A 19326-nucleotide genomic window follows, 5' to 3' on the forward strand; every position below is an offset into this window, starting at 1 on the left:
TGACTCCTTAGACATTCGTATTGTTCTGGGCAAAGTAGGAATATATTCGTAGCAGCTTACAGTGTGTAATGCTGCTCCTGATGTTTGAAGCAAGCAGCTCACGAGGTGCGAGGTGTAGCACTGGCCTCTTGACCTGGAGGTGCAGGAAGCAATCGTTGCCATCGCTCAAGGCTGTGTGAAGGCTTAGAAAAATCTTCCCAGGCACCCTCAAGTATTTCAGTCTCTAATTGCAAGACTTTGAAGAACATCCCATTAGAGCAGCTTATTAAAAGCAGCAAACGAGGCTTTCATTTATCATGACTCCAAGTCTTCAACTTATAACTCTTAAAAGCCGCAGCTATATACAGCAGAGGCTCTCTGAGATCTGTCTAGCCACTAGAAATGTAGTTTAATTCTGAATGCTCTCTGGGTCATCTGCAGACTTGTGGTAAATTAATTACATTGATTGCAGGCACAGTTGCTGAGGCCCATCATATATATGCATTTTATTAACAAAGCATGTAGCCCAGGGCTTGAAATGATGCCAAGGGTGTTGATAAGTCCTCCTAGCATGGGTTTATTAAAGTTTGCTCTCTGGACAGTTGGGTTTGCAAACCCCATAGGCGTTGCGGGGGTCACCTTTGCTAGCACTGGAGGAGTGTCGGCTTTGTGTGGCCGAGATAACCGAAGGCGGTAGAGCTGGCCTAGCCAAGGAGCGGAGCAGTGCCGGCAGGCCACAGAGGCCCAGGAGGTGCTGCTGTGGCTCCAGGCCCCTCCACGTTGTCTCTACCCATCTGCAGCCCTTCCCTTGAAGCCAGGGCTCAAAGCAGTAGTCACACCTTGTTTCAAGCCAGCTTGGCTTTTGGAGACGCTGCCACATCAGCGCCTTGTTCTTTCCCAGCAAAGGGGATTTAACGCTGCGGGTGTTTTCTTGATGACCTCCACCGTTACGTGGACGTGTCTTCTGTTAACCTGCAGCAGAACGGAGGGGCTCCTGACTGCCCGCTGGAGCCAGGGGCAGCCCCCAAGCTCTCCTCCAGGCCTGCTGGTTGATTCAGTGAGGCTGGAGGGGACTTTGCAGGTAATTTTGATCTACACAGTGCTTGGTTCACCTCTGACTGCTCCCTGATACAGGTCAGCTTGCCGGCTAAAGATCTTAAAAACCCCAGAGACGTCTGGGTATATTTCATTGAGTGATGATCTCTGATCCTGCCACAGCATCTGATGTTGTCTGGACAGTGTTTGCTTTCAGCTCCTCAGTTTCTAGACTGAGAAAGCCCTGCGTGCAGCGAGGAGACAGGGTAACTATGCCTCTCCTGGAAGCCATCAGCACCCAAATGTGGTGGCCATGGCAGGTGGGCTGGCGTTTAACATGCAGTTTTATTTGCCTCGGGATTTTTATATTCTGAATTTTATCTGCCAGATCAAGCCATCCTCTTAAACATGAGCAGTAATAAATCTTCCTTTGTCCTAACTGTTCAGGCCAAGTAGTCCATTCACTTACCTGTCCAGGTGCTCCTGGGACTGGGAAGTGAATTTTGTTGTCTGATTGACCCAGTTTAGTTTGTTTCTAAGAGCTTCCAGATTTCCCCTAACGTTACACCTCAGAGTGTTTTGCCTCCAAGCGCACAGCGTTGTGTGCTGAGGAGGCAGCAGTAGGGCTGCACTGGGGTGTCCCTTGCACTTGAGCTTTTTTTTTTCCTGCCCGTAAAGGGAGCGAGTGCGACCTGAAGCGCTCTGCATTCAGCGCAGGGAACTGATCTTGTCTCAGAGCAGCCCAGCTGCTCGTGAGGTGCTCAAAGAGGTTATTTTTGTTGAGGAAAACAGCGAGCCCTTTCCGTTTTAAGGAAGTGGTTGCTTTTCAGGTTAATTGAGCTGTTGTTTCAAAAACCTTGACTTTGCATGTGGGAAGGTCTGGTGGCAGCAACTGTTAGAAAATGCCTGGGGGGAAAGGTCCTTCTAGCTAAAATGTAAGCTAAGCCGTCATAACCACAGTGGTCTTTTGGAGATATACCAGTTCCCTGCGCTCAAATCCTGTGAGATTGAACCCAGAAAATGGCAAAATTGACTCAAAATATAATGCTTGGGTTCCCTTTGTGTGCTTTTGGTTTTTGGACCTCCGGTGTCAGCTTGGATCAATGGAGAGGTTTAGTGAAGGTTGAGATGCTCCCATATTAGTATGACTGCACAAGCTGGGGCATTATGAAAATAAAAAATATTGTCAATTATAGTAAAAAAAATATTGGCATCACTGTTTAGAAAATGTTAGCAAGTCGTTTTGCTGATGCAAAAGGAACTTAGAGAGACATTCTTCACCAGTTCTAATTTAAGTAAGCACATAATCCAGCATATAATTCTGTAAATTATTGCATGCCTGAAGTTATTTTGCATCATAATTTCAGGCGGTGCAGTTGCAGAACGTTAATTTTGTCTAAATAGGCTATTTTAATGTGTTTAGGCATTGTAAGTTATACTTCATAAACATCTGATGGGCGCAATTTTTTTCAAGAACAACTTGTTACGATGATTTGAGGAGAAACGGTGAATGGGATCTTCAGCTAACTTTAACCAGAGCTTGTCTGCACCGTTGGCCTACTGCTTGTATATTGTACTGAAGTTCTTCCTGTTGTTTCTTCTGCACTATGTTCTTTTTCAGGATGAATTACCTTAATAGATTTGGTAACAGAAAAATTGTTTGTGCAAGCTCTCTGACAAGGATAAAGGGCAATTACTGAAGTGCAGCCAGCCTCAAGTTACGGACTGATGCCAGGCGAACCCATACTCTGGTTAGACTAGAGTAATGGCTCAGCAGCCTTAAAAAGCAAGCTGTGGGCACATGCAGTGCCTTTCAACTCACCATATTTTGACTTCACTTAGGCTGAATGCTCTCACATGGCTCATAAGGTCCTGCTTCTGCAGATGTGTAATGCACGTGCAAAGCTTCACTGATACGAGGAGACCCAGAAGGGGCTGTGTGAGTTGAGCACATACGTAAGTGTGTGCAAAAGCAGGGCTCGTGTTCATCCAGTGCTTGTGTTTTTAAAGGAAATTGTAACTGTACCGCACACATGCTTGTGGAGAAAGTCACTTTGCCTGCTCCAAGCCAGATGCTTAAGTTTAAGCACATGGGTGGCCCCGTTAATCCCGATGGTGGTACTCAACTATGGGAAGCACATGGTTAATTGCTTTGCAGCACGAGGATCTATACGCTCTCCCTAAAGCATTTTTCCCCAACAGTAGCACATGCCATGAAATTCTTGGAGCCCAGGGTGTTACGGCCCAAATAATAATTGCAGTAAGAAGGAAGAAGTGCGTATAAAAATGTTGCAAATGTATTTGCACCTTGCCAGGGCGGTGGAATTATTCCTTATCGTGGGCCTTTTTGTTTGCTTTTCAGTTGCTGCGATCATGGCTGTGGGTGGGCTTCTTCTCTGCGTGCTGTTGCCTATCCGAGCCTAACATGGTCAGTGTTCCCACCCGTGCTGGCTCCTATATCGTGTCCTCCCTCTGTGTTTTCTGTGCACAGTCTGCCGCTCCCTCCCTTTCTTGTACTGGCCTGGAAATTGCTTTCTCATCCGATCTCTGCACCCAGCTTGTCTATCTCAACAACTGGAAATAGCGTGACTCGAAGCAGAGTGTGTCTCCAGCAAGAGCAGGGGTCCAAGGGGAAAAAAAACCTGATATGTTATGCCATAATCGATCCAGACACCACACCAGCAATGCCATGTGTCATAACAAAACGTCGCGTATGCTGGACACTTCATCAAATTCTGCTTCTTGTCACCAAAAGGGTCCGGGGGAGGTGATTTGCCACCAGAAAGGTGGCGGGGGGCAGGCGGGAATGGAAAAGTATTAGGTGGCATGGAACGTGCATGTCAGAGAAACGAACTGTATGTCATCAACACACATGTCAATGTATGACATACATGGCAATGACATGGTGCTGTTTGCCACCGATATGCTCCAGCAGCATTGGACATATCTCTGCGGGCATCGAGAGCTGCGTGTCCGTGCTGCATGCTGCCCTGTTCTGCCACCACCTGGGCTACCTCACCCGTTTCTGCTCTCTTCTACTCTCCCCTCTTTTCTAGCTAATCAAAGGAAGGGTGATTTTACTTTCTGTTGGCTTGACTGGACACGAGTTGAGTTGCTCCCCAAAGGGAATGTGTTTTAGGTCTCTGAATTGGCTGTAAGCTGTGCAGGCAGGGACCTTCCTAAGACACCTAGGAGACTCATGAAACCACCATCCCCATCAGATAGCTGCTTGAGACCATAGGAGCGCTGAGACGTCCCATGTGTGTTGTTAAACTGGGAAGGTTTTGCAGCATAGCTGGGCGAGAGGTGTGAAACTCTTCTACTCTGTTTTCTGGGGAGCGCTGAGATTTTGCCTGGTGGTACCTGGGTCATGGTGCGGTCCTTGGCTGTGGGGCACAGCATTCACCAAGGTGGACCATTTTTGGGTCCTGTAGTGCTGTATTTTGTCTCTAAGAGACCTGAACCAGGGAGGAGTTTGCAAATGCAAATTCCAAAGGCCCTAAAGTAGAATGCTTTTTTTTTTCCTGTTGGAGCATTTTTAAATTGGTTTTCAAGGCTTTTGAGTGCTTAAGAGCAACATTAGCAAGCAAGGCTGCTCAGCAAAAAGTGTTTGGCTGCAGAATGTTCTCCTGGTATGTGTGGTCGTTCCTGTGATCCACCAGTTTGGCAATGATTGTGCTGAAAAAACCTCCCAATACTTCTGTTGTCTGTTGTGCCTTGTGCCACCAGTGCACGAGCAGTCCCTTGCTGGGAGTCATGCTTCAAACGTCCTCAGCAAGGCCCCCAACCAGAGAGTGGCAGCAATGGAAAATACTTCTCAGAGGGGCCCAGGAATGGACTGGATGGGTACAAAGAAGAGAGTCGCATAGGGAAAAGTTGGCTGACCTGGAAAACACCCTCTGCAAGTTTCCTCCTAAGCTGTGGAGAGACTAACGTGGCAGCAAGCTGGGAGGGGGAGATGGGAAAAGTGACTTGAAGGCACAGACGCCATTGGCTGTGCTATGGGAAGGCATGACAACCTCTTTAGAGAGATTTATGGAGATCACTTCAGAGGGAGCTTCCTGCGAGAGGGGGAAACGGTATCTTGTTTAAATTATTTTTAATTGTTCTAGCGGTGGTTTAGGAAAGGGAGTCATTCAGTGCAAAGGCAGGGAAACACTAAAGGCTAAAAATACCACTGCTGGAATTGTGAAACTTCCTTTGTAAGGCATCCAAGTTAATCGGAGGTTGAAAGTAGGGTCGCACCCTGTAGAGGAGGACAGCAGCGGCTGGGAAAGCAGCTGAGAAGATGGTGAGCCTGCAGCCCTTGGGAAGGGAACCTGCACTGGTTCCTCTCGGGTCAGTCATCTAGCGTATCTTTGAACTGAGCCGAAGGTCTTAGTTTGTCATCCCAAGACCTTTTACTGCTCTCTTGATCCCATTCTCCAAATTACAGGACTTGGAGAGTAGATTGAGGAGTTGAATGAGTCAGATGCCCAGCCTGCACGGGTTGCCCCAAGTTACTCCAGGTGAAAGTTTGGTCCAGTGCAATGGAAGTAACTCATTATAGACATCAAAAAATCAGGAAGGAAGTAAACAGAAAAATGGGAAACAACTTCCAGTATAAAAGCTGCTCGTTTTACATCAGTCCCTTGAGTATTCTCTGGTTTTGTGATACTGAATATATTCTAGGACTGTGAGGAGCAAAGGGGAATGCTGAACATGGACCAACGTTGCTAGAGGTAGACTTTTGCCTTTGGCTTTCGGTATTGGTGTCATTTATCCGGGATAAAACTGTTTGCTGAACAAATTATTGTCTCCAGACATAAGCTGAGGCGACAGGATCTTGGCCGGATGGACGGATCCGTGTTTGTTTGTTTGTTCCTCTGGGTGGAAGCCGGTCCTGCCCTGCAACACGTATGCAGCCTTATTGCTTTAACATCTTGGAATAAATAGTCTGAAATGAGCACTAACCCCTTGTAAACAACAACCTTGTGGTCCTCGCAAATCTCCTGTAAAAAGACAGCTCAAGAGGGTTGGATGCATTCCTCAAAGTTGGTTTATTGTGAAAGATGTGCTTCTGAGTGAAGGTCTCACCCCTGAAAAGCAAGTGGCATTTTGTCTCTGTTTCAGAGCAGCATACAGAGTTCGTTTATCTCCTATTTAAGAGATTAAATACATGTATAATTCTCTGCAGGACTGGGACAGGAGATTGCATGCTGCTTCAGGCTACAAGCCGTTCGATGGTACTGACAGCACCTAGCAAGGTGAGGTCCCTTTCCTCATTGGGGATGTCTAAATGCTGTCCCCATGTGCATTTCCAGTAACGCCTCAGCTGTGTGCTGAAATGCTTTGACCTATGCCTATAAAAAAAGTTTATAAAGACTCTCCCACAGCACTGCCTCGGGCTTGGATGTCCAAGGTCCAGCTCCACAGTCCCCTGACTGTGTCCTGCCTGGATTGTGACCAGAGTGGTGGCCCCAGCTAAGGAGATGGAAACTCCTTCCTTTGGGCATTCTGTGGTTTTTGGGATGCCTCAAGTGGCCAAGGGGCCACACACCACCCAGAAAGGGCACCCCGAAGCACAGAGTCAAACAGAAAGTATCTCTGTTGGTCCAGGGAGAGCAAGCATCTTCCAGCCTCATTTCTTGAAGGATTTTTCTCCACGAATTGGCTTCTGCCATGCGAGGCGGTAGGCGTTGGTTTCCCAGCTGGATTCTTCATCTTTCTACCTGTCCGTTTTATATTTTATAAACCTATATAAGGATCATTTTACAACTTCACTTTTATAATCTGCCCCATAAATATTTTACGAGCTGCCTGCCAATCTGCAAGTAGTTTTTAAATAAGACATGATGCCTTAAGAATATTTAAAGTCTCACTTTTTTTTTCCTCTGATACTTTTATTGAAAAACACAGAGCTGTGCAAGGAAGACATCTGCTTTCTAGATATAGAAACTGGGACAAATCCACAACAAGAGTAAATTAGTTGAGATTCAGGTGTGCTGCTGGATTACGTTAACTCTTTGGCTGAGTGTCTCCAGCTCAGTGGGAGACGAAGCTAGCGTCAGGATCTTTACGCATATGTGATATAGAAAAGATATAGAAAATCTATGGTTTGTACAATGACAATACGCTAGAGAATGAGTCTTCCATCAGGAAACTTTTGACTTGCAGCTTTTCCAATAAATATTAAGAGCAAATGCACATGCAGAAGTGGATTATTTCACAAACAAATGGGGGCTTTTTCTTCCCCCCAAATATATTGCAAAGCTACAATATTTAGATACTTTTATCTTCCCGTAAGATTCACAAAGTGAATCAGGACTGTTACCCTGAAATAGCAGATTTTTATGGGATTTAGTTGAGGAAGAAAGGAGAAAAAACTGCTTTTGTGTGTTATTTAAAGCATCTGAAGGTCAAGAAGGGAAGAAGCGTGGTTTAGCCACAGTCAGCATGTACCTGGCTTGTTTCTCTGGGTGGTTTAAGAAAGCGAGCGTGCGAAGGGCACAAGTGATTGCAGGTTTTCCCGCAAGCTTTGTTAGTGACGCCCAACTGTTGCGTGAGAGTCAGTCCACTAGCTGCTGTTTCACTTTGGTGTGACTTGTCGAGGCTTGTTTTAATGATGCTCTGGGGGTCCCAGAGCCTGATTTCGTATGCTAATGTGACGTGCTGCTGTATGTGTTACCCAGCTCAAGAGAGGGGTTTGCACTGGCCCTTTGAGTGTCTCCCTGGGCAGTAAAACATGGACCGTTGTGCATCAAGGTGTGCTTGGATCACTGGATGCAAGCGATGGCATGTTTCTCATTTCTCTTTCCTCCTTCTTTATGGTCAAAGAATCAGGACACATGGGAAGTAAAAAGGATAATGTTAGAAAAGCTTAAGTGAAGGATAATGTTAGAAAAGTGAAGTACTCCAAACCTGGAGATGAGGGTGTTTGCTCTAAAAGGCAAACAGAAGAAATCTTGTACGTGTGCATTTGGTAGAACCATGAATTGAATTATATGCCTCAATCCAGAAAATTACTCTGCAGAAAACTGATGTAACTTTTGGCAACTTGCAGAAGAAAAAATTGGGGTTGCCAGAAGTGGGAATTGATACTGATACTCATATCTCTAGTTTATGTACTTAAGGGGGGAGGCAGTATGATGAAGAAGAAGAATCTATTTTCACCCCAGGATTGTGAACTGCAAAACATGCTTTGAAATGACCCTTACTCCCAGGGTCGTCATGTACACCTCGTGCTTAGTTTTTGAGTTAATTAGGCAGGACCCCATCTCGGGGAAATGGTACTGCTGCTGGAGCCAGGCGTCGAGCACCGACACACATAACTGAGCTGTATCTCCGGGCACCTCATTGCCGCTCCCGTGGGTTTTGCATTTTGAGCGTGATGGTCTCAGCTTGGTTGCTGCCGCTGAAATCGCGCCCTGCATGGATAGCCTGGCCGTTTATCAGGTGCAACCCGTTTATTGGCCCTGCTGCCTGTGCCCCCAGACCGCCTGTCAGCCTTCCCCCTCGTCTTCTGCACCTTGTCTCGATCCGTTCCCCTCAGCTTGCACAACCTTTGCAGTCTGTTTTTTCCTCCTCTCCCCTTGGCACAGGTCTGCCCTTCTCCCCAAGGTAAGCTTGCGTGCCTGCTCCCCTTCCCAAGAGTAACCTCGGGAGCTCGCGCTGCTTTTCCCCTCCTGGGCCCTCCAGCGTCCAGCTCTGCTGGGGCCAGCTCAGCGGCAGCGCGTGCGTCCCGTCGTATTGGGGCTTTTGTTTGTAATCGTGATCGTTGCACAAAGCCGGTGCCAAAATCCTGTAGCCAAAAGGCTGCTTGGCCCTTTGCAACCAGGCAGACAGCAGTTCCCTATAATAGGACTTCATGCTGAGGGCATGTTTCATGCAGATGCCTGTTACTGCCTCCTCCTAATTGCAGTTTTGTTTCTGTTAATCGTATGCTCCTCCTTGCTGTGAGTGATGCTGGAGTGCTTGCATCTCCCTATCTCAAAAATCATGGGCAATGGAAGAGAAGACTCCCAAGTTTCTCAGCTTTAAGTGGCTCCTTGGTGACCTGAGGCTTTCTCTGCGGTGTGCCAGCTAGCGATCCCGCTGCGCGCTGGCTGGCTTGCAGGTGTCCATTGCAGGTTTTTCACTCTATCAAGCAGGGTCCCTCTGTCTCATGTCCATGTGGTTTGCTTTAAGGATGATCCAGTTCCTCTATCTCCAGTTACCATATCAGGTCCTTGGAAAGACTGGTATATCATCATACATACCTCATCCCGTATTTTTAAACATGTATATATGTATGTATATAGCAGTTCTCCTTGCCTACGCAGTTACCTTGTAGCTTCCCAAGTGGTTGTCTAAGTGAAGTAGGTATCAGAAGTGCCACCAAAGCAGCCAGTTAATGCCAATGCGATAACATCACCTAGAGAAGAGTCCTTGCGCTGCCTAGTTCTAACATGGGCGCAAGATAGGTCAGGAAGCGACTGTGTCCCACCTTCCATTTTTATTGCCGCTGGGCGGGGGCGATTGCATGAATGGCAGCTCCCCTGGGTGAAGACAGGAGATGTGTGGGAAACCCCATCAGAGCCAGGAATGTGTAGGAGACCCTTGAAGGCAGTGAGGCAACAGGTTTTGAGGGTTTTTTAACCCATCATTTTGCACGTGTATAAGGTGTTAACGTTTGCACAAGGCTAAAGTATCAAAATTTAAAGTTCTGTGCAAACGCCTGGTGGATAAGAGGGAGCATGCAATGCATACAGCTTGCTGCCTGCAAAAGCTCTGCGATCCAGGAGATCTTGCTTCTGCGATTCTAATGTTTCATTCCCATTCCCCTCCCATCATCCTTCCCATTCTTGCTTTTTTCTCTTCTTAATAATAGCTAAATTACATGTATGATAGAGCAGTTTTTCAGAAGCACCTGTGGGATTTGGAAGTACAAGTCGAATTGAAAATCGGTGGGCCTTGGGCCCTGAATCCCGTTAGGGAAATTGCAAGTGGTTTGATAAGCTAAAACTGGGACAGGAGCAATACAGCTGCAAGAGAGGTTGGATTCGTTGCTGCTCTAGGTTTTTGTGTCTTGTGTGATTTGAGGTAAAGAGCCAGGTTCTGCCATACCAGAGACAGAAATGCTCTCGCTCTTCTTCTTTTTTTTCCCCAGGCGATGTGGCTATAGCAAGGCTAAACAAGATCCAGAAGAAGAAAAGATGCATTTTCATAACGGCCACAGTGAGTAAAGATCGAATGTGTATATATGTGGTCTTGGCTCTTTGTGGTAACGAGAAGTACAAGAGAGAGAGTTTTAAAAAAAAACAGTTCTGGTTTTGCTGGTATTTCACAGAAGAATTCAGTTTGTTCTGTTGTTCAGTAAGTCCCCACCTGCCCTTGCTCCAAGCCCGATGGCGAACTGAATGTTTGAACAGTCTTTATATGTTCCCAGCTCTACACACCTGTACGTTTGCAGCAGATCTCTCTAGCAAGACATTTTGTTCTATCCCTCTGTCTTTGCTGTGTGACCCAAGGTGCTATTAATTTTGCCTGGACGGCACATAACAACTCTACGTTTTTGTGGTCTGGACACATCGGTCCAGAACACTGAAACCCTTGCCCCACCCCAGCCAGCAGTGAGGACGAATCCCACAGCTACTCTTTGCCTTGGATGCCTCTGCAGAGGTGTGAGGAATAATGCCTGCTTCTTGCTCCTAGGAAGCTTTCTGAAATGCTGCGTTAATGCTCTTTTATACAAAAAACCTCTGCGGTGATGCTAGAAAATACTTCTCATGGTCAGATGATCAGTCCTTCCTTACACCCGAAGCCAGTGTTTGAAAAGCCTTCCTTCATCAAGTGCTGTGGGATCTGGGTATGGGTAACGAGGTGCCTTTTGGGGTGGAAAAGGCAAACGCATCGTGAGTGAAAGTCAAATTTCCATTAGTGCTATGTAATGAAGGCAGCAGGAAGCAAATCAATTAAGAGCCATAGTGTAACGAGGCTGTCTTATTAGACTGATGAGCAGTTCTTCATGTGAGTAGCCTTAATGATTGTCAAAACAAACTTATAATATGGATAATGAAAATACTTTTTCCCCTTTCAAGTCTTGGAGAAAAAGCCTGCTATTGATTTTATATATACTGGTGCAACCCACAGGCTTTGTACTGCAAATATTCCGTTCATTTAAATCTCAGTAACTCCATCTGAAAAAATGTGGCCGATTGATTAGCTAATATGTGACTAGTAGGGCATAATTTATTGCAGCTCTCCATCAACCCGCATCCATCCAACTTGCTTTGCAACTTGTTCCCTTAATATTTTGCTTTCTGTACTTTTCCTCCTGGCATACCCTTTCCAGATCCAGAAAGGGATCCTTTTGCACCAGACCTTGGACCAGCCCATTACGCAGCACCGACGGAGATTTTTAGCTGCGCGTCGTTCCAGCTGAGCACTGTCGTGTGCTTTTCTAAATACAGTGAAGATGCACAGACGTCTTGTATAAACTAAACGTCGTTTTCCAAGAATGCTATTCTTTTTTCCTGTAGAAATAGGTTTCCCTGCTGCAATGTTTCCCAGAAAAGCAGAGCGCGAAGGACAGGAGTGGGTATTGCCCATCATCTGTGATGCCATGTGCCAGTAACGCTCTTAATTTGTGCTTGCAGTTAAGCTGCCTGGAGTAAGGACCTACATTGACCCCCACACCTATGAGGACCCTAATCAAGCTGTCCATGAGTTTGCTAAGGAAATCGAAGCTTCATGCATAACCATTGAAAGAGTTATCGGAGCTGGTACGGGAATGCATTTCATGATACTTAGCAGCACGGAGGGTTGGTTTTCTTAACATGAGAGAGCTGGGAAGGGCATGAAATGTTTGTGCTGTTAGGTACCCTGCAAGTGATGGGGACCATGTTTCAGCTGAAGTTTGGGACAAACCTGTCATTGTCTGCAGTTTTGAAATTCAGAGACTGAACTGAAAACAGCAGAAAATGGTCATGTTTGGACCCAGCTGAGTTACTACAATGGATGCTAAGGGAAAGGAGTCACTTCATTTCAGGTTCTTTTCACCATTTTAAGCTTTTTCTCCTCCCTTGCTAAGGTCGGTCTCAAAGCAAAAATAATAAGAATAAGAAGTCATCTGGTCATATATATAAGATGATAAGTCATCTTATAAGAACAAGAAGTCATCAAAAAACCACACAAACCAAAGTCCAAAGCTTTTAGCTTCCTTGGTTAAAAGAAGAAACTCCCATTTTCTTTCCAGTTGATCTGTTTGTTTGGACTTGCATCCAACCTTAGGATACATTTTCTATCCTCTGAAATTGTGTTTTTGAGGTAATTTACTGTTGACCAGAAAAAAAAAGAAGAAAACAATGCATTTGGGTTACTTTTTTTAAAAAGGTGGTCATAAAATCGGAAAGGGTTTATAGTCTATAAAAATATATGTTGCTGTGAAAGGCTAACAGCATTCCATCTATTTAAATTACCAAAGGAAGGTTAAGAAGCAAGTGGCTTGTGTTTTACAGCTATCTACACAGGGCAATGATATAGAATGTGACAGGACTCACTCATCTAGTAGACAAAAACATGAAATGAGACAAAAGCCCAATGGAACATAGAGCATAGCTCTTTAAATATTGGAAAATTGCATTTTTCTTCCCAGTTTTCTTGTGCTTATGAATTGCTTGGCTTCTTGTATGCCAGGTATTTGAGATGGTGGTCACTGTTTAGCTTTCCACACCCACGAATGCAGGACAGCCCTGCATGCTTTTGAGCAGCTACCTACAGGGGCTGGGCTGAATGCTGTAGATCAATACACGCTGTGTGTTCCTTTGACGTGCTGTGATCCTGTTCTTTCTGATTTTTCTCTGAAGGTGAATTTGGAGAAGTCTGCAGTGGGCGGCTGAAGCTGCAGGGAAAACGTGAGTTTCCAGTTGCTATCAAAACCCTGAAGGTGGGCTACACAGAGAAACAGAGACGAGATTTCTTGGGAGAAGCCAGCATCATGGGGCAGTTTGACCACCCCAACATCATCCACCTGGAAGGCGTTGTCACAAAAAGTAGGTGCAATTTGCTGTGGACTGCTGTCCTTGAACTCTGGCCGATGGGAGAATTGGTTAGGGGAGGAAGACTTGGGTAACTCGCGTTTTGACTGCGCCTTTCATAATTTCTCAAAAAACAGTGAACTCCCCTTGCCCAAACTGCCACCCTTTGTAGGTCCAGCCAGGAAGAGGTTCCCCAACATTGTAAAGGCTGTTTATGCCCAAAGTATTTTAGCGTTCTTCCAGCTAGAATGGATAGGTAATGGCTAAAGTGATAAAAAGCGTTAACTCCCTCTGGAAATCTTGCCTCACCTAGGCATGGGCTAGGAGAAAACACTTCAAAGGCCCAAAATTAAATGAGATGGGAATAGGAGATGATATGCCTGGTCAACCTCAGGGAGTGGGTGGGTGATGGAGACAGCAGTAAGCCAGGGACATCGGAATGCTGGTGGAGCGTGCTGCCTGACTTCTGCCTTGCGGGTAGTTCAGCAGCACCGACCACCTGCAAAATGCAAGAGCGTTTTGAACGCAGTGATGCTGAGACACCCGCTAAATTTTGCGAGCAGGCTCACTTCTGATTCCTACCTTTATTTGTTTGCTTTTGAAACCACATGAGTCCCAGGGTGAGCAAAGATGTGCCAAGAAGTGGGAAGCGATTTCCCTGGCAGGGAAACGGGGAGGATTTTACCACCAAGAATCTGGAAAAAAAACCAAAACCCACAACCCCTGATGATTTCCAGCCATCGTATTTTGAGAAACCACTGAAGCAAAGCCCACAGGAGGGTAGTGCTGAGCCTTGTGATCACTCACACGGGATGTGAGCAAGGACAGAAGTTAGCTGAAGTTTTGCTTTCCAGAAGCAGGGAAGAAGAACGGGAGTGTAGCTGCAGACAACAGGACTGTGTAAAACCATGATTAAGCCAAGCTCCTTCCGGGATCTGGTAATGATGCCTGTGGTAATAGTTGGCCCTGGTGCTGGCATATAGTTTATGAGAGGAGTTGAGGGCTTGGGGAAAATGTGAAATGGCTGGCAAAACATCCCAGCACGAGAGTTACTGAGGTCTGACTGCTCAGAGAGCAACATAACCTTCCATAACTTTCCCAGCCCAGCTCTTCTCCAAATGACCGTGTACACTAAAGATAAGGTCAGAGGAAGGGACAGCACATCTGAGTGTGCCCAGCCCAAGCCTCTCAGCTGCTGGTGCTGTGCTGAGGCTGTGGGAAAGGTGCAGAGGTGGTGTTACTCTTCAATTTTAAAGCCTTGGAGAATCTACTTTATTTGCATCAAGGATTTTTTTTGTTGAAAACAACTACACTTTTCAGTCTTTCACGAAGTTTTTGCTAGCTGAAGAAGCACCAGCCTCACAAGTGTGCATGGCTGTCTCCCTTCTTGTCTTCATGACTGATAATGTCAGAGCTTAGCTACCACTGTTCAAATGCTGGCGTTTGGGGCCATGTGGCTGCTGTTAGTACCATTTGTCATTTGTCACAGGCAGCATCTCCAAAATCAGTTCTTTTTCAGAGCTGCTGTAGAGAAGGTACAGAAACACTAGCTGTTTGTCTGTTCATATCCTTATAACCTACTCAAAATCAATGCTGTAATCTTGCAATCAACAGCCTTTTCTTGCATTTTTCCTTGAAATTGCATTTTCTAAAACTTTTTAAGAAAAGAAAAAAAATAACCAAGACAGATTTCTCCCAAAAATTGAATAAATATCAAAATCTCTTGGGGTCACCTTGTGTAGCCCTTAATACATAAAAGCTCCCATTTCTAGCCCTGCCAGGGGTGTGGGATATTGGACAGGAAGGGAGTGACTATTATACATTCATAAAAGCTGCTGCTGACATGGGCTTGAGTCTTTCTGGCTGCTGAGGCCTCAGGGGATGGGTGGGAATCCCACTTGTAGAGACGACGTGCCTCCCTAGCGAGCTGCCTTTTATATAAAGTGGCCATCTGCTCAAAGGCCGTGGAAACACTAGGAGCATTTCTTCTAAATTGGACTTGGAGCGACTGGAGTTTGGATGCAGGGGGGTACGTGAACCCTGAGCTCCTCATTAGCTCAGTAAATGCTTGTTTATCGCACTCAAAATTTTTTCCATTGGGCATTTGGATCATCTTTCCAGCTTTTTATTTTCTTCTAAATGGACCAAACCAACCTTTATGAATCCCAAAATATGCTGCTATCTCAAAGTATTGTTTAACTTCTTTTTCCCTTCAGTGTTTTAGTCATTGGGCTATTGTAGATTCAGACCTTTAGGGTAAAATATCTTTTCTGCATCATGACTTACTTTGGAAGTAAATTAAGCTAAATTGAATTAGGCCATTTTTAATTCTGAGTGAGAATATCCACGCAGGGGTTTAATACCATTTAACTAATCTAGTTCAAATGCACACCTTAGTTAATTTGGATTAATTGTTTTTATTGTCCCCATACGGACAAGCCCTTAGCTATGTCTGCTTTACAAAGGTAATGACGGTCCTGTTTTCATTTGCATGCCATTTGGTTGCGCTGATGGTTTGCATATTACATTAGTACGTTGATATGAATGACATCTACACACATTTTATGGCCCTGTAACGCCAGCGGCAAGGAGCCCTGCTGACATGGAGAATCAGCCCAGTGCTTTAGAAGGGTCAGTGTTTACTTTTAAGTTATTTTGTTGGAAGTTACTCTATTTGTGTCTTTACTTCCATGATCTTGGATACAGGGCTAATTTATTCCATGATTACTGTCAACCTGCAGCAGTCAGATAACGAAACATAACTGCCAGAAATCTTATTTTCTTTTCTCCAATGGCAACTAAAGGCAGAGTCTGAAGGAGGTCCCTCAGGGTGGTAGTGTAACAAGACACCAGTCTTACTGCAACACATGCCTTGAGGTGTCAGAGATAAGGGACGCCAGTCAGGGGTTTAGTGTTCAAAACCAAAAAATTCCAAAAAAAAGTAGATATACCTGAGGTTTTCCTTCCCTACGTAGCCACTGATGTGTTTGCCAACCTATAGCAACGTCACCCAAGATCTCTCCCTCCTGCACACAGCCAATGTTATGCGTAGACAGACAGCTGTCATCCTTGAAGATGAGGCCTGTTATTTTGTTTGGGGCTCAATGATATTTTTCATGGCCCGGAGGTACATTTCTCCTATCAAAAGTAATACCTTTCACAAGCTTCAAACTCAGGCAGTAGCTGTGATATTAACTTAAAAGAATTGAAGCAGCACGGGCCCCTCACACTGAAAAGGTACTATCTGCACAACAATGAGTGTTTTGATTGACAGGTTCACAATTACCTTTATTATGTAGATAATTAAGCAGTAAATTAGGCAAATAGCTAAGGTAACGGGCAAGTGGGAAGAATAAGACCAATCTAAATGGTACAACATGCGCTGATTTTTAGGAGCATTTACCTTCTTGCGCATGTTATGACACGCGACAGCTCTCGTTGATCATTTCTATGAAAGACATTTATAATGCACTTTACAAATAATTGACAGCTCCTCTTTTGTCTGTGCTTCATGCTAGCTAATGGAAATTGATTTAAATAAAAAATAATTTACATGTTCTTATAAGATTTCATTGAATTTACAAGGGCTGGAGCACACCACATTAATTATTGCTATGTCATTGTGGCAAGCTAGCGAGAAATTAGATATAAAAACTGAGCAAAAACTATGTATAATTACCATTAAAATGACTCGGGCATGAAAATTAATCAAATGGATTTGGAAAAACATTATTTTTCCTGTCAACAATAGCAGACCAGGTCTTTTGTTAAGAACTTTTATTTTGATTTCCACTTGCACTCATTCCATACTTAACTCGCTTTTGTTCTGCAGCATAAATATTTCTCTTCTCTTACTTCCAGATGTGTTTACAAAGGTAGTCGTATGAGATTACTTGAATTACAAGGGATGTAATCCCACCCTTTCCTGTCTTGGTTTTGGTGGCTACCAAGCTCAGATAGATACTTCAGATCATCCTGGTTGCTCCTGTTGAGCTCCCATTGTTACTCCAGGGTGTTGAAGCTATAGGGAAGAGTCCAAAGAGGTCGCCCGGTGCAATTTGGCCTCTGCAAACTTCCAGCTTATTCACCGAGATGAGGAGAAGGTTGTGCATAGGCTGCCCGGGTTCAGCTTCCAACTCCTCCTCCTCCAACCTCATCTAAACACTCTGAGTCTTAGAGTGTTTATCCCACCCATAATATGGGATTACTTTTTCGTCCCCTCGTCCTCAATTCCCCTGTTTCTTCATATATTCTGGAAAAAACTATTGTCATCCTGATGGGGCGGCAGTGTGTCGGTGTAGATTTACTGTTGCATGGCTGTATGTTCACATTCAGACGTATTATGAAAAGACTTTATTATCATTCATGTTTTATAAATAAATTGCTAACAAACTCATGCACTTTTTTTTCCAGGCAAGCCAGTAATGATAGTGACTGAATACATGGAGAACGGTTCTCTGGACACATTTTTAAAGGTAATGCTTAGATCCTTTTTCCAGGGGGACCTTGGTTAAAATTTGGGTTCTTTGCAGATGGTTAATGTCAGTGAAAATGTTTGCTGGGTGCTGGTCCAGCTGTTGTTGCTGTCTGGAGGCAGGAATAGCTCAGCTGTCTGTTTGATCTATATTTACACAGCATCATGAAGGACCTGGTTTGTGCATTGATACAAACAGATAAGAATAAATTGGAGTATATTATGTTTATTTTAGAAAGCAGTCTGCTGCATGGAAATGATTAACTTATCCTGCAAAATTATATGTGTTTCAAGAGCACATCCACAGTGCATCATGGCAAACCCCAGACTTGTCAGAGTTTTTCCATGAAATGTAAAAGCTGGAGAAGGGAGGGTAGGGGAAGCAGTTAGAAATGCAGTGTGGCCACATGGGGAAGAGTCCCTACCCCCAGGTATTCACACGTGGACCTCTGCAGGTAGCATTTCCAGGAATTTGGTGCCATTCAGTTGGCTGACTCGGAGAGAGCCCACCCTGGTGCCTTCATACACATAACTACACGTGTTCACTCCTAGTTGCAGTGTCTTTACCAGTCGCCAGTGGAAATAGCTCTCTCCTTGATCTCCAGTTAAGAACTACATTTCCTTAGCTTTGTCTCTAGAGATCCTAATCCAAACAGCGAAATTTTGAAAAGCTTCCTGGTCAGAGCATGAGAGTAATGAATTATTAATTTCCCTGGTTTTCTTCCCTGGAGACTTGCCCTAGCATTTTTTTTCATGCACATGCAATGTTAAGGGTGCAGAGACTCTCAGCTGATCAAATGTCTCCTTCCTTTTGCAGAAGAACGATGGGCAGTTCACGGTCATTCAGCTGGTTGGGATGCTGCGAGGCATCGCATCAGGAATGAAGTACCTGTCTGACATGGGTTACGTACACAGAGATCTGGCTGCCAGGAATATCCTAATCAACAGCAACTTAGTCTGCAAGGTGTCAGACTTCGGCCTCTCAAGAGTCCTAGAAGATGACCCCGAAGCAGCATACACAACCAGGGTGAGTTATGAGGATACCGAAATGAGTGAGCTCAAGAAAAATGTATTCCCTGGCACATTTTGGTATTCATGCTTTCTAGCAAAGAGGTTTCTACAAATCCAGAGCCTCTAAACTGTGCATGAGGGTTTGGCCAGGTGTTACCAGTTAATCGTTATCAGATGAATTTTGCAAATGCCTGTCACTTTGTAGTTGGGATGGCCAAGTAAGGCAGAACGTAACGAGTAACTTTTAAGTTCATGTGGGGCCCCTGAGTCAAATAGCAAGCTCTGCAAAGGTGCCACACTCCCAGCTCTATTCTGTCCTCTTTGGTGAATACCAAAGGGAGGGAAGAGTAAGAGCAAGTGCTTTGCTTAGGCACCCATGCAGAGATGTAAGCCATGGTCTTCTGGACAGTTTGACACTTTTAAAACATTGGTAAGCGTGTAACGCCCATTGCAAATGGTGCACATTGCCCTCAATATTACCCTCAACCTGAGAAAGAGCTGCTCTAGCCTCAGTGCTCTGCCCCTTTCCATCCTTGAGCCATCCTTTCAGGGCATCAGCCCACCTGCCCAGTGCAAGGCCACATGGCCCCAGCGTTGCACAGAGCGGGTGGACAGGACCCATCCCCAGCACCACAGGCTTGGAGAGAGCCTCCAATATTCATGGCAGTGATTGGCACACCCGGACGTGTCCTAACAGCCTGTTTGTCCGAAGGTATTGTTTTACGGGCAGTGGGAGCTCTCTGGGTCACATTCCCAGTTCCTGCGGAGATCTGGGAAAGGCCTTTCAGCTCTTGGCAGTCACGGCCCCGCGACGGGGCTCGGCGCGCGGCT

At 45.2% G+C, this 19326-nt stretch overlaps 1 protein-coding gene across 1 annotated transcript in view; it reads left to right on the forward strand.

Moving 5' to 3' along the window:
• LOC104620220 (ephrin type-A receptor 5) overlaps positions 1-18511 on the forward strand; it is a gene marked incomplete at both ends in the record, with an annotated part of 65202 nt that extends 46691 nt beyond the window's left edge. The window contains 5 exons of the mRNA XM_010286374.1: positions 10142-10209; positions 11631-11756; positions 12840-13025; positions 17424-17485; positions 18302-18511. Coding sequence (XP_010284676.1) covers positions 10142-10209; positions 11631-11756; positions 12840-13025; positions 17424-17485; positions 18302-18511 — 652 coding nt within the window. The remainder of the gene's footprint in view (positions 1-10141; positions 10210-11630; positions 11757-12839; positions 13026-17423; positions 17486-18301) is intronic.
• Between the last annotated feature and the right edge of the window lie 815 nt (positions 18512-19326).

This window comes from Phaethon lepturus, unplaced genomic scaffold (genome assembly GCF_000687285.1).
Source record: "Phaethon lepturus isolate BGI_N335 unplaced genomic scaffold, ASM68728v1 scaffold14174, whole genome shotgun sequence".
Classification (NCBI taxonomy): domain Eukaryota; kingdom Metazoa; phylum Chordata; class Aves; order Phaethontiformes; family Phaethontidae; genus Phaethon; species Phaethon lepturus.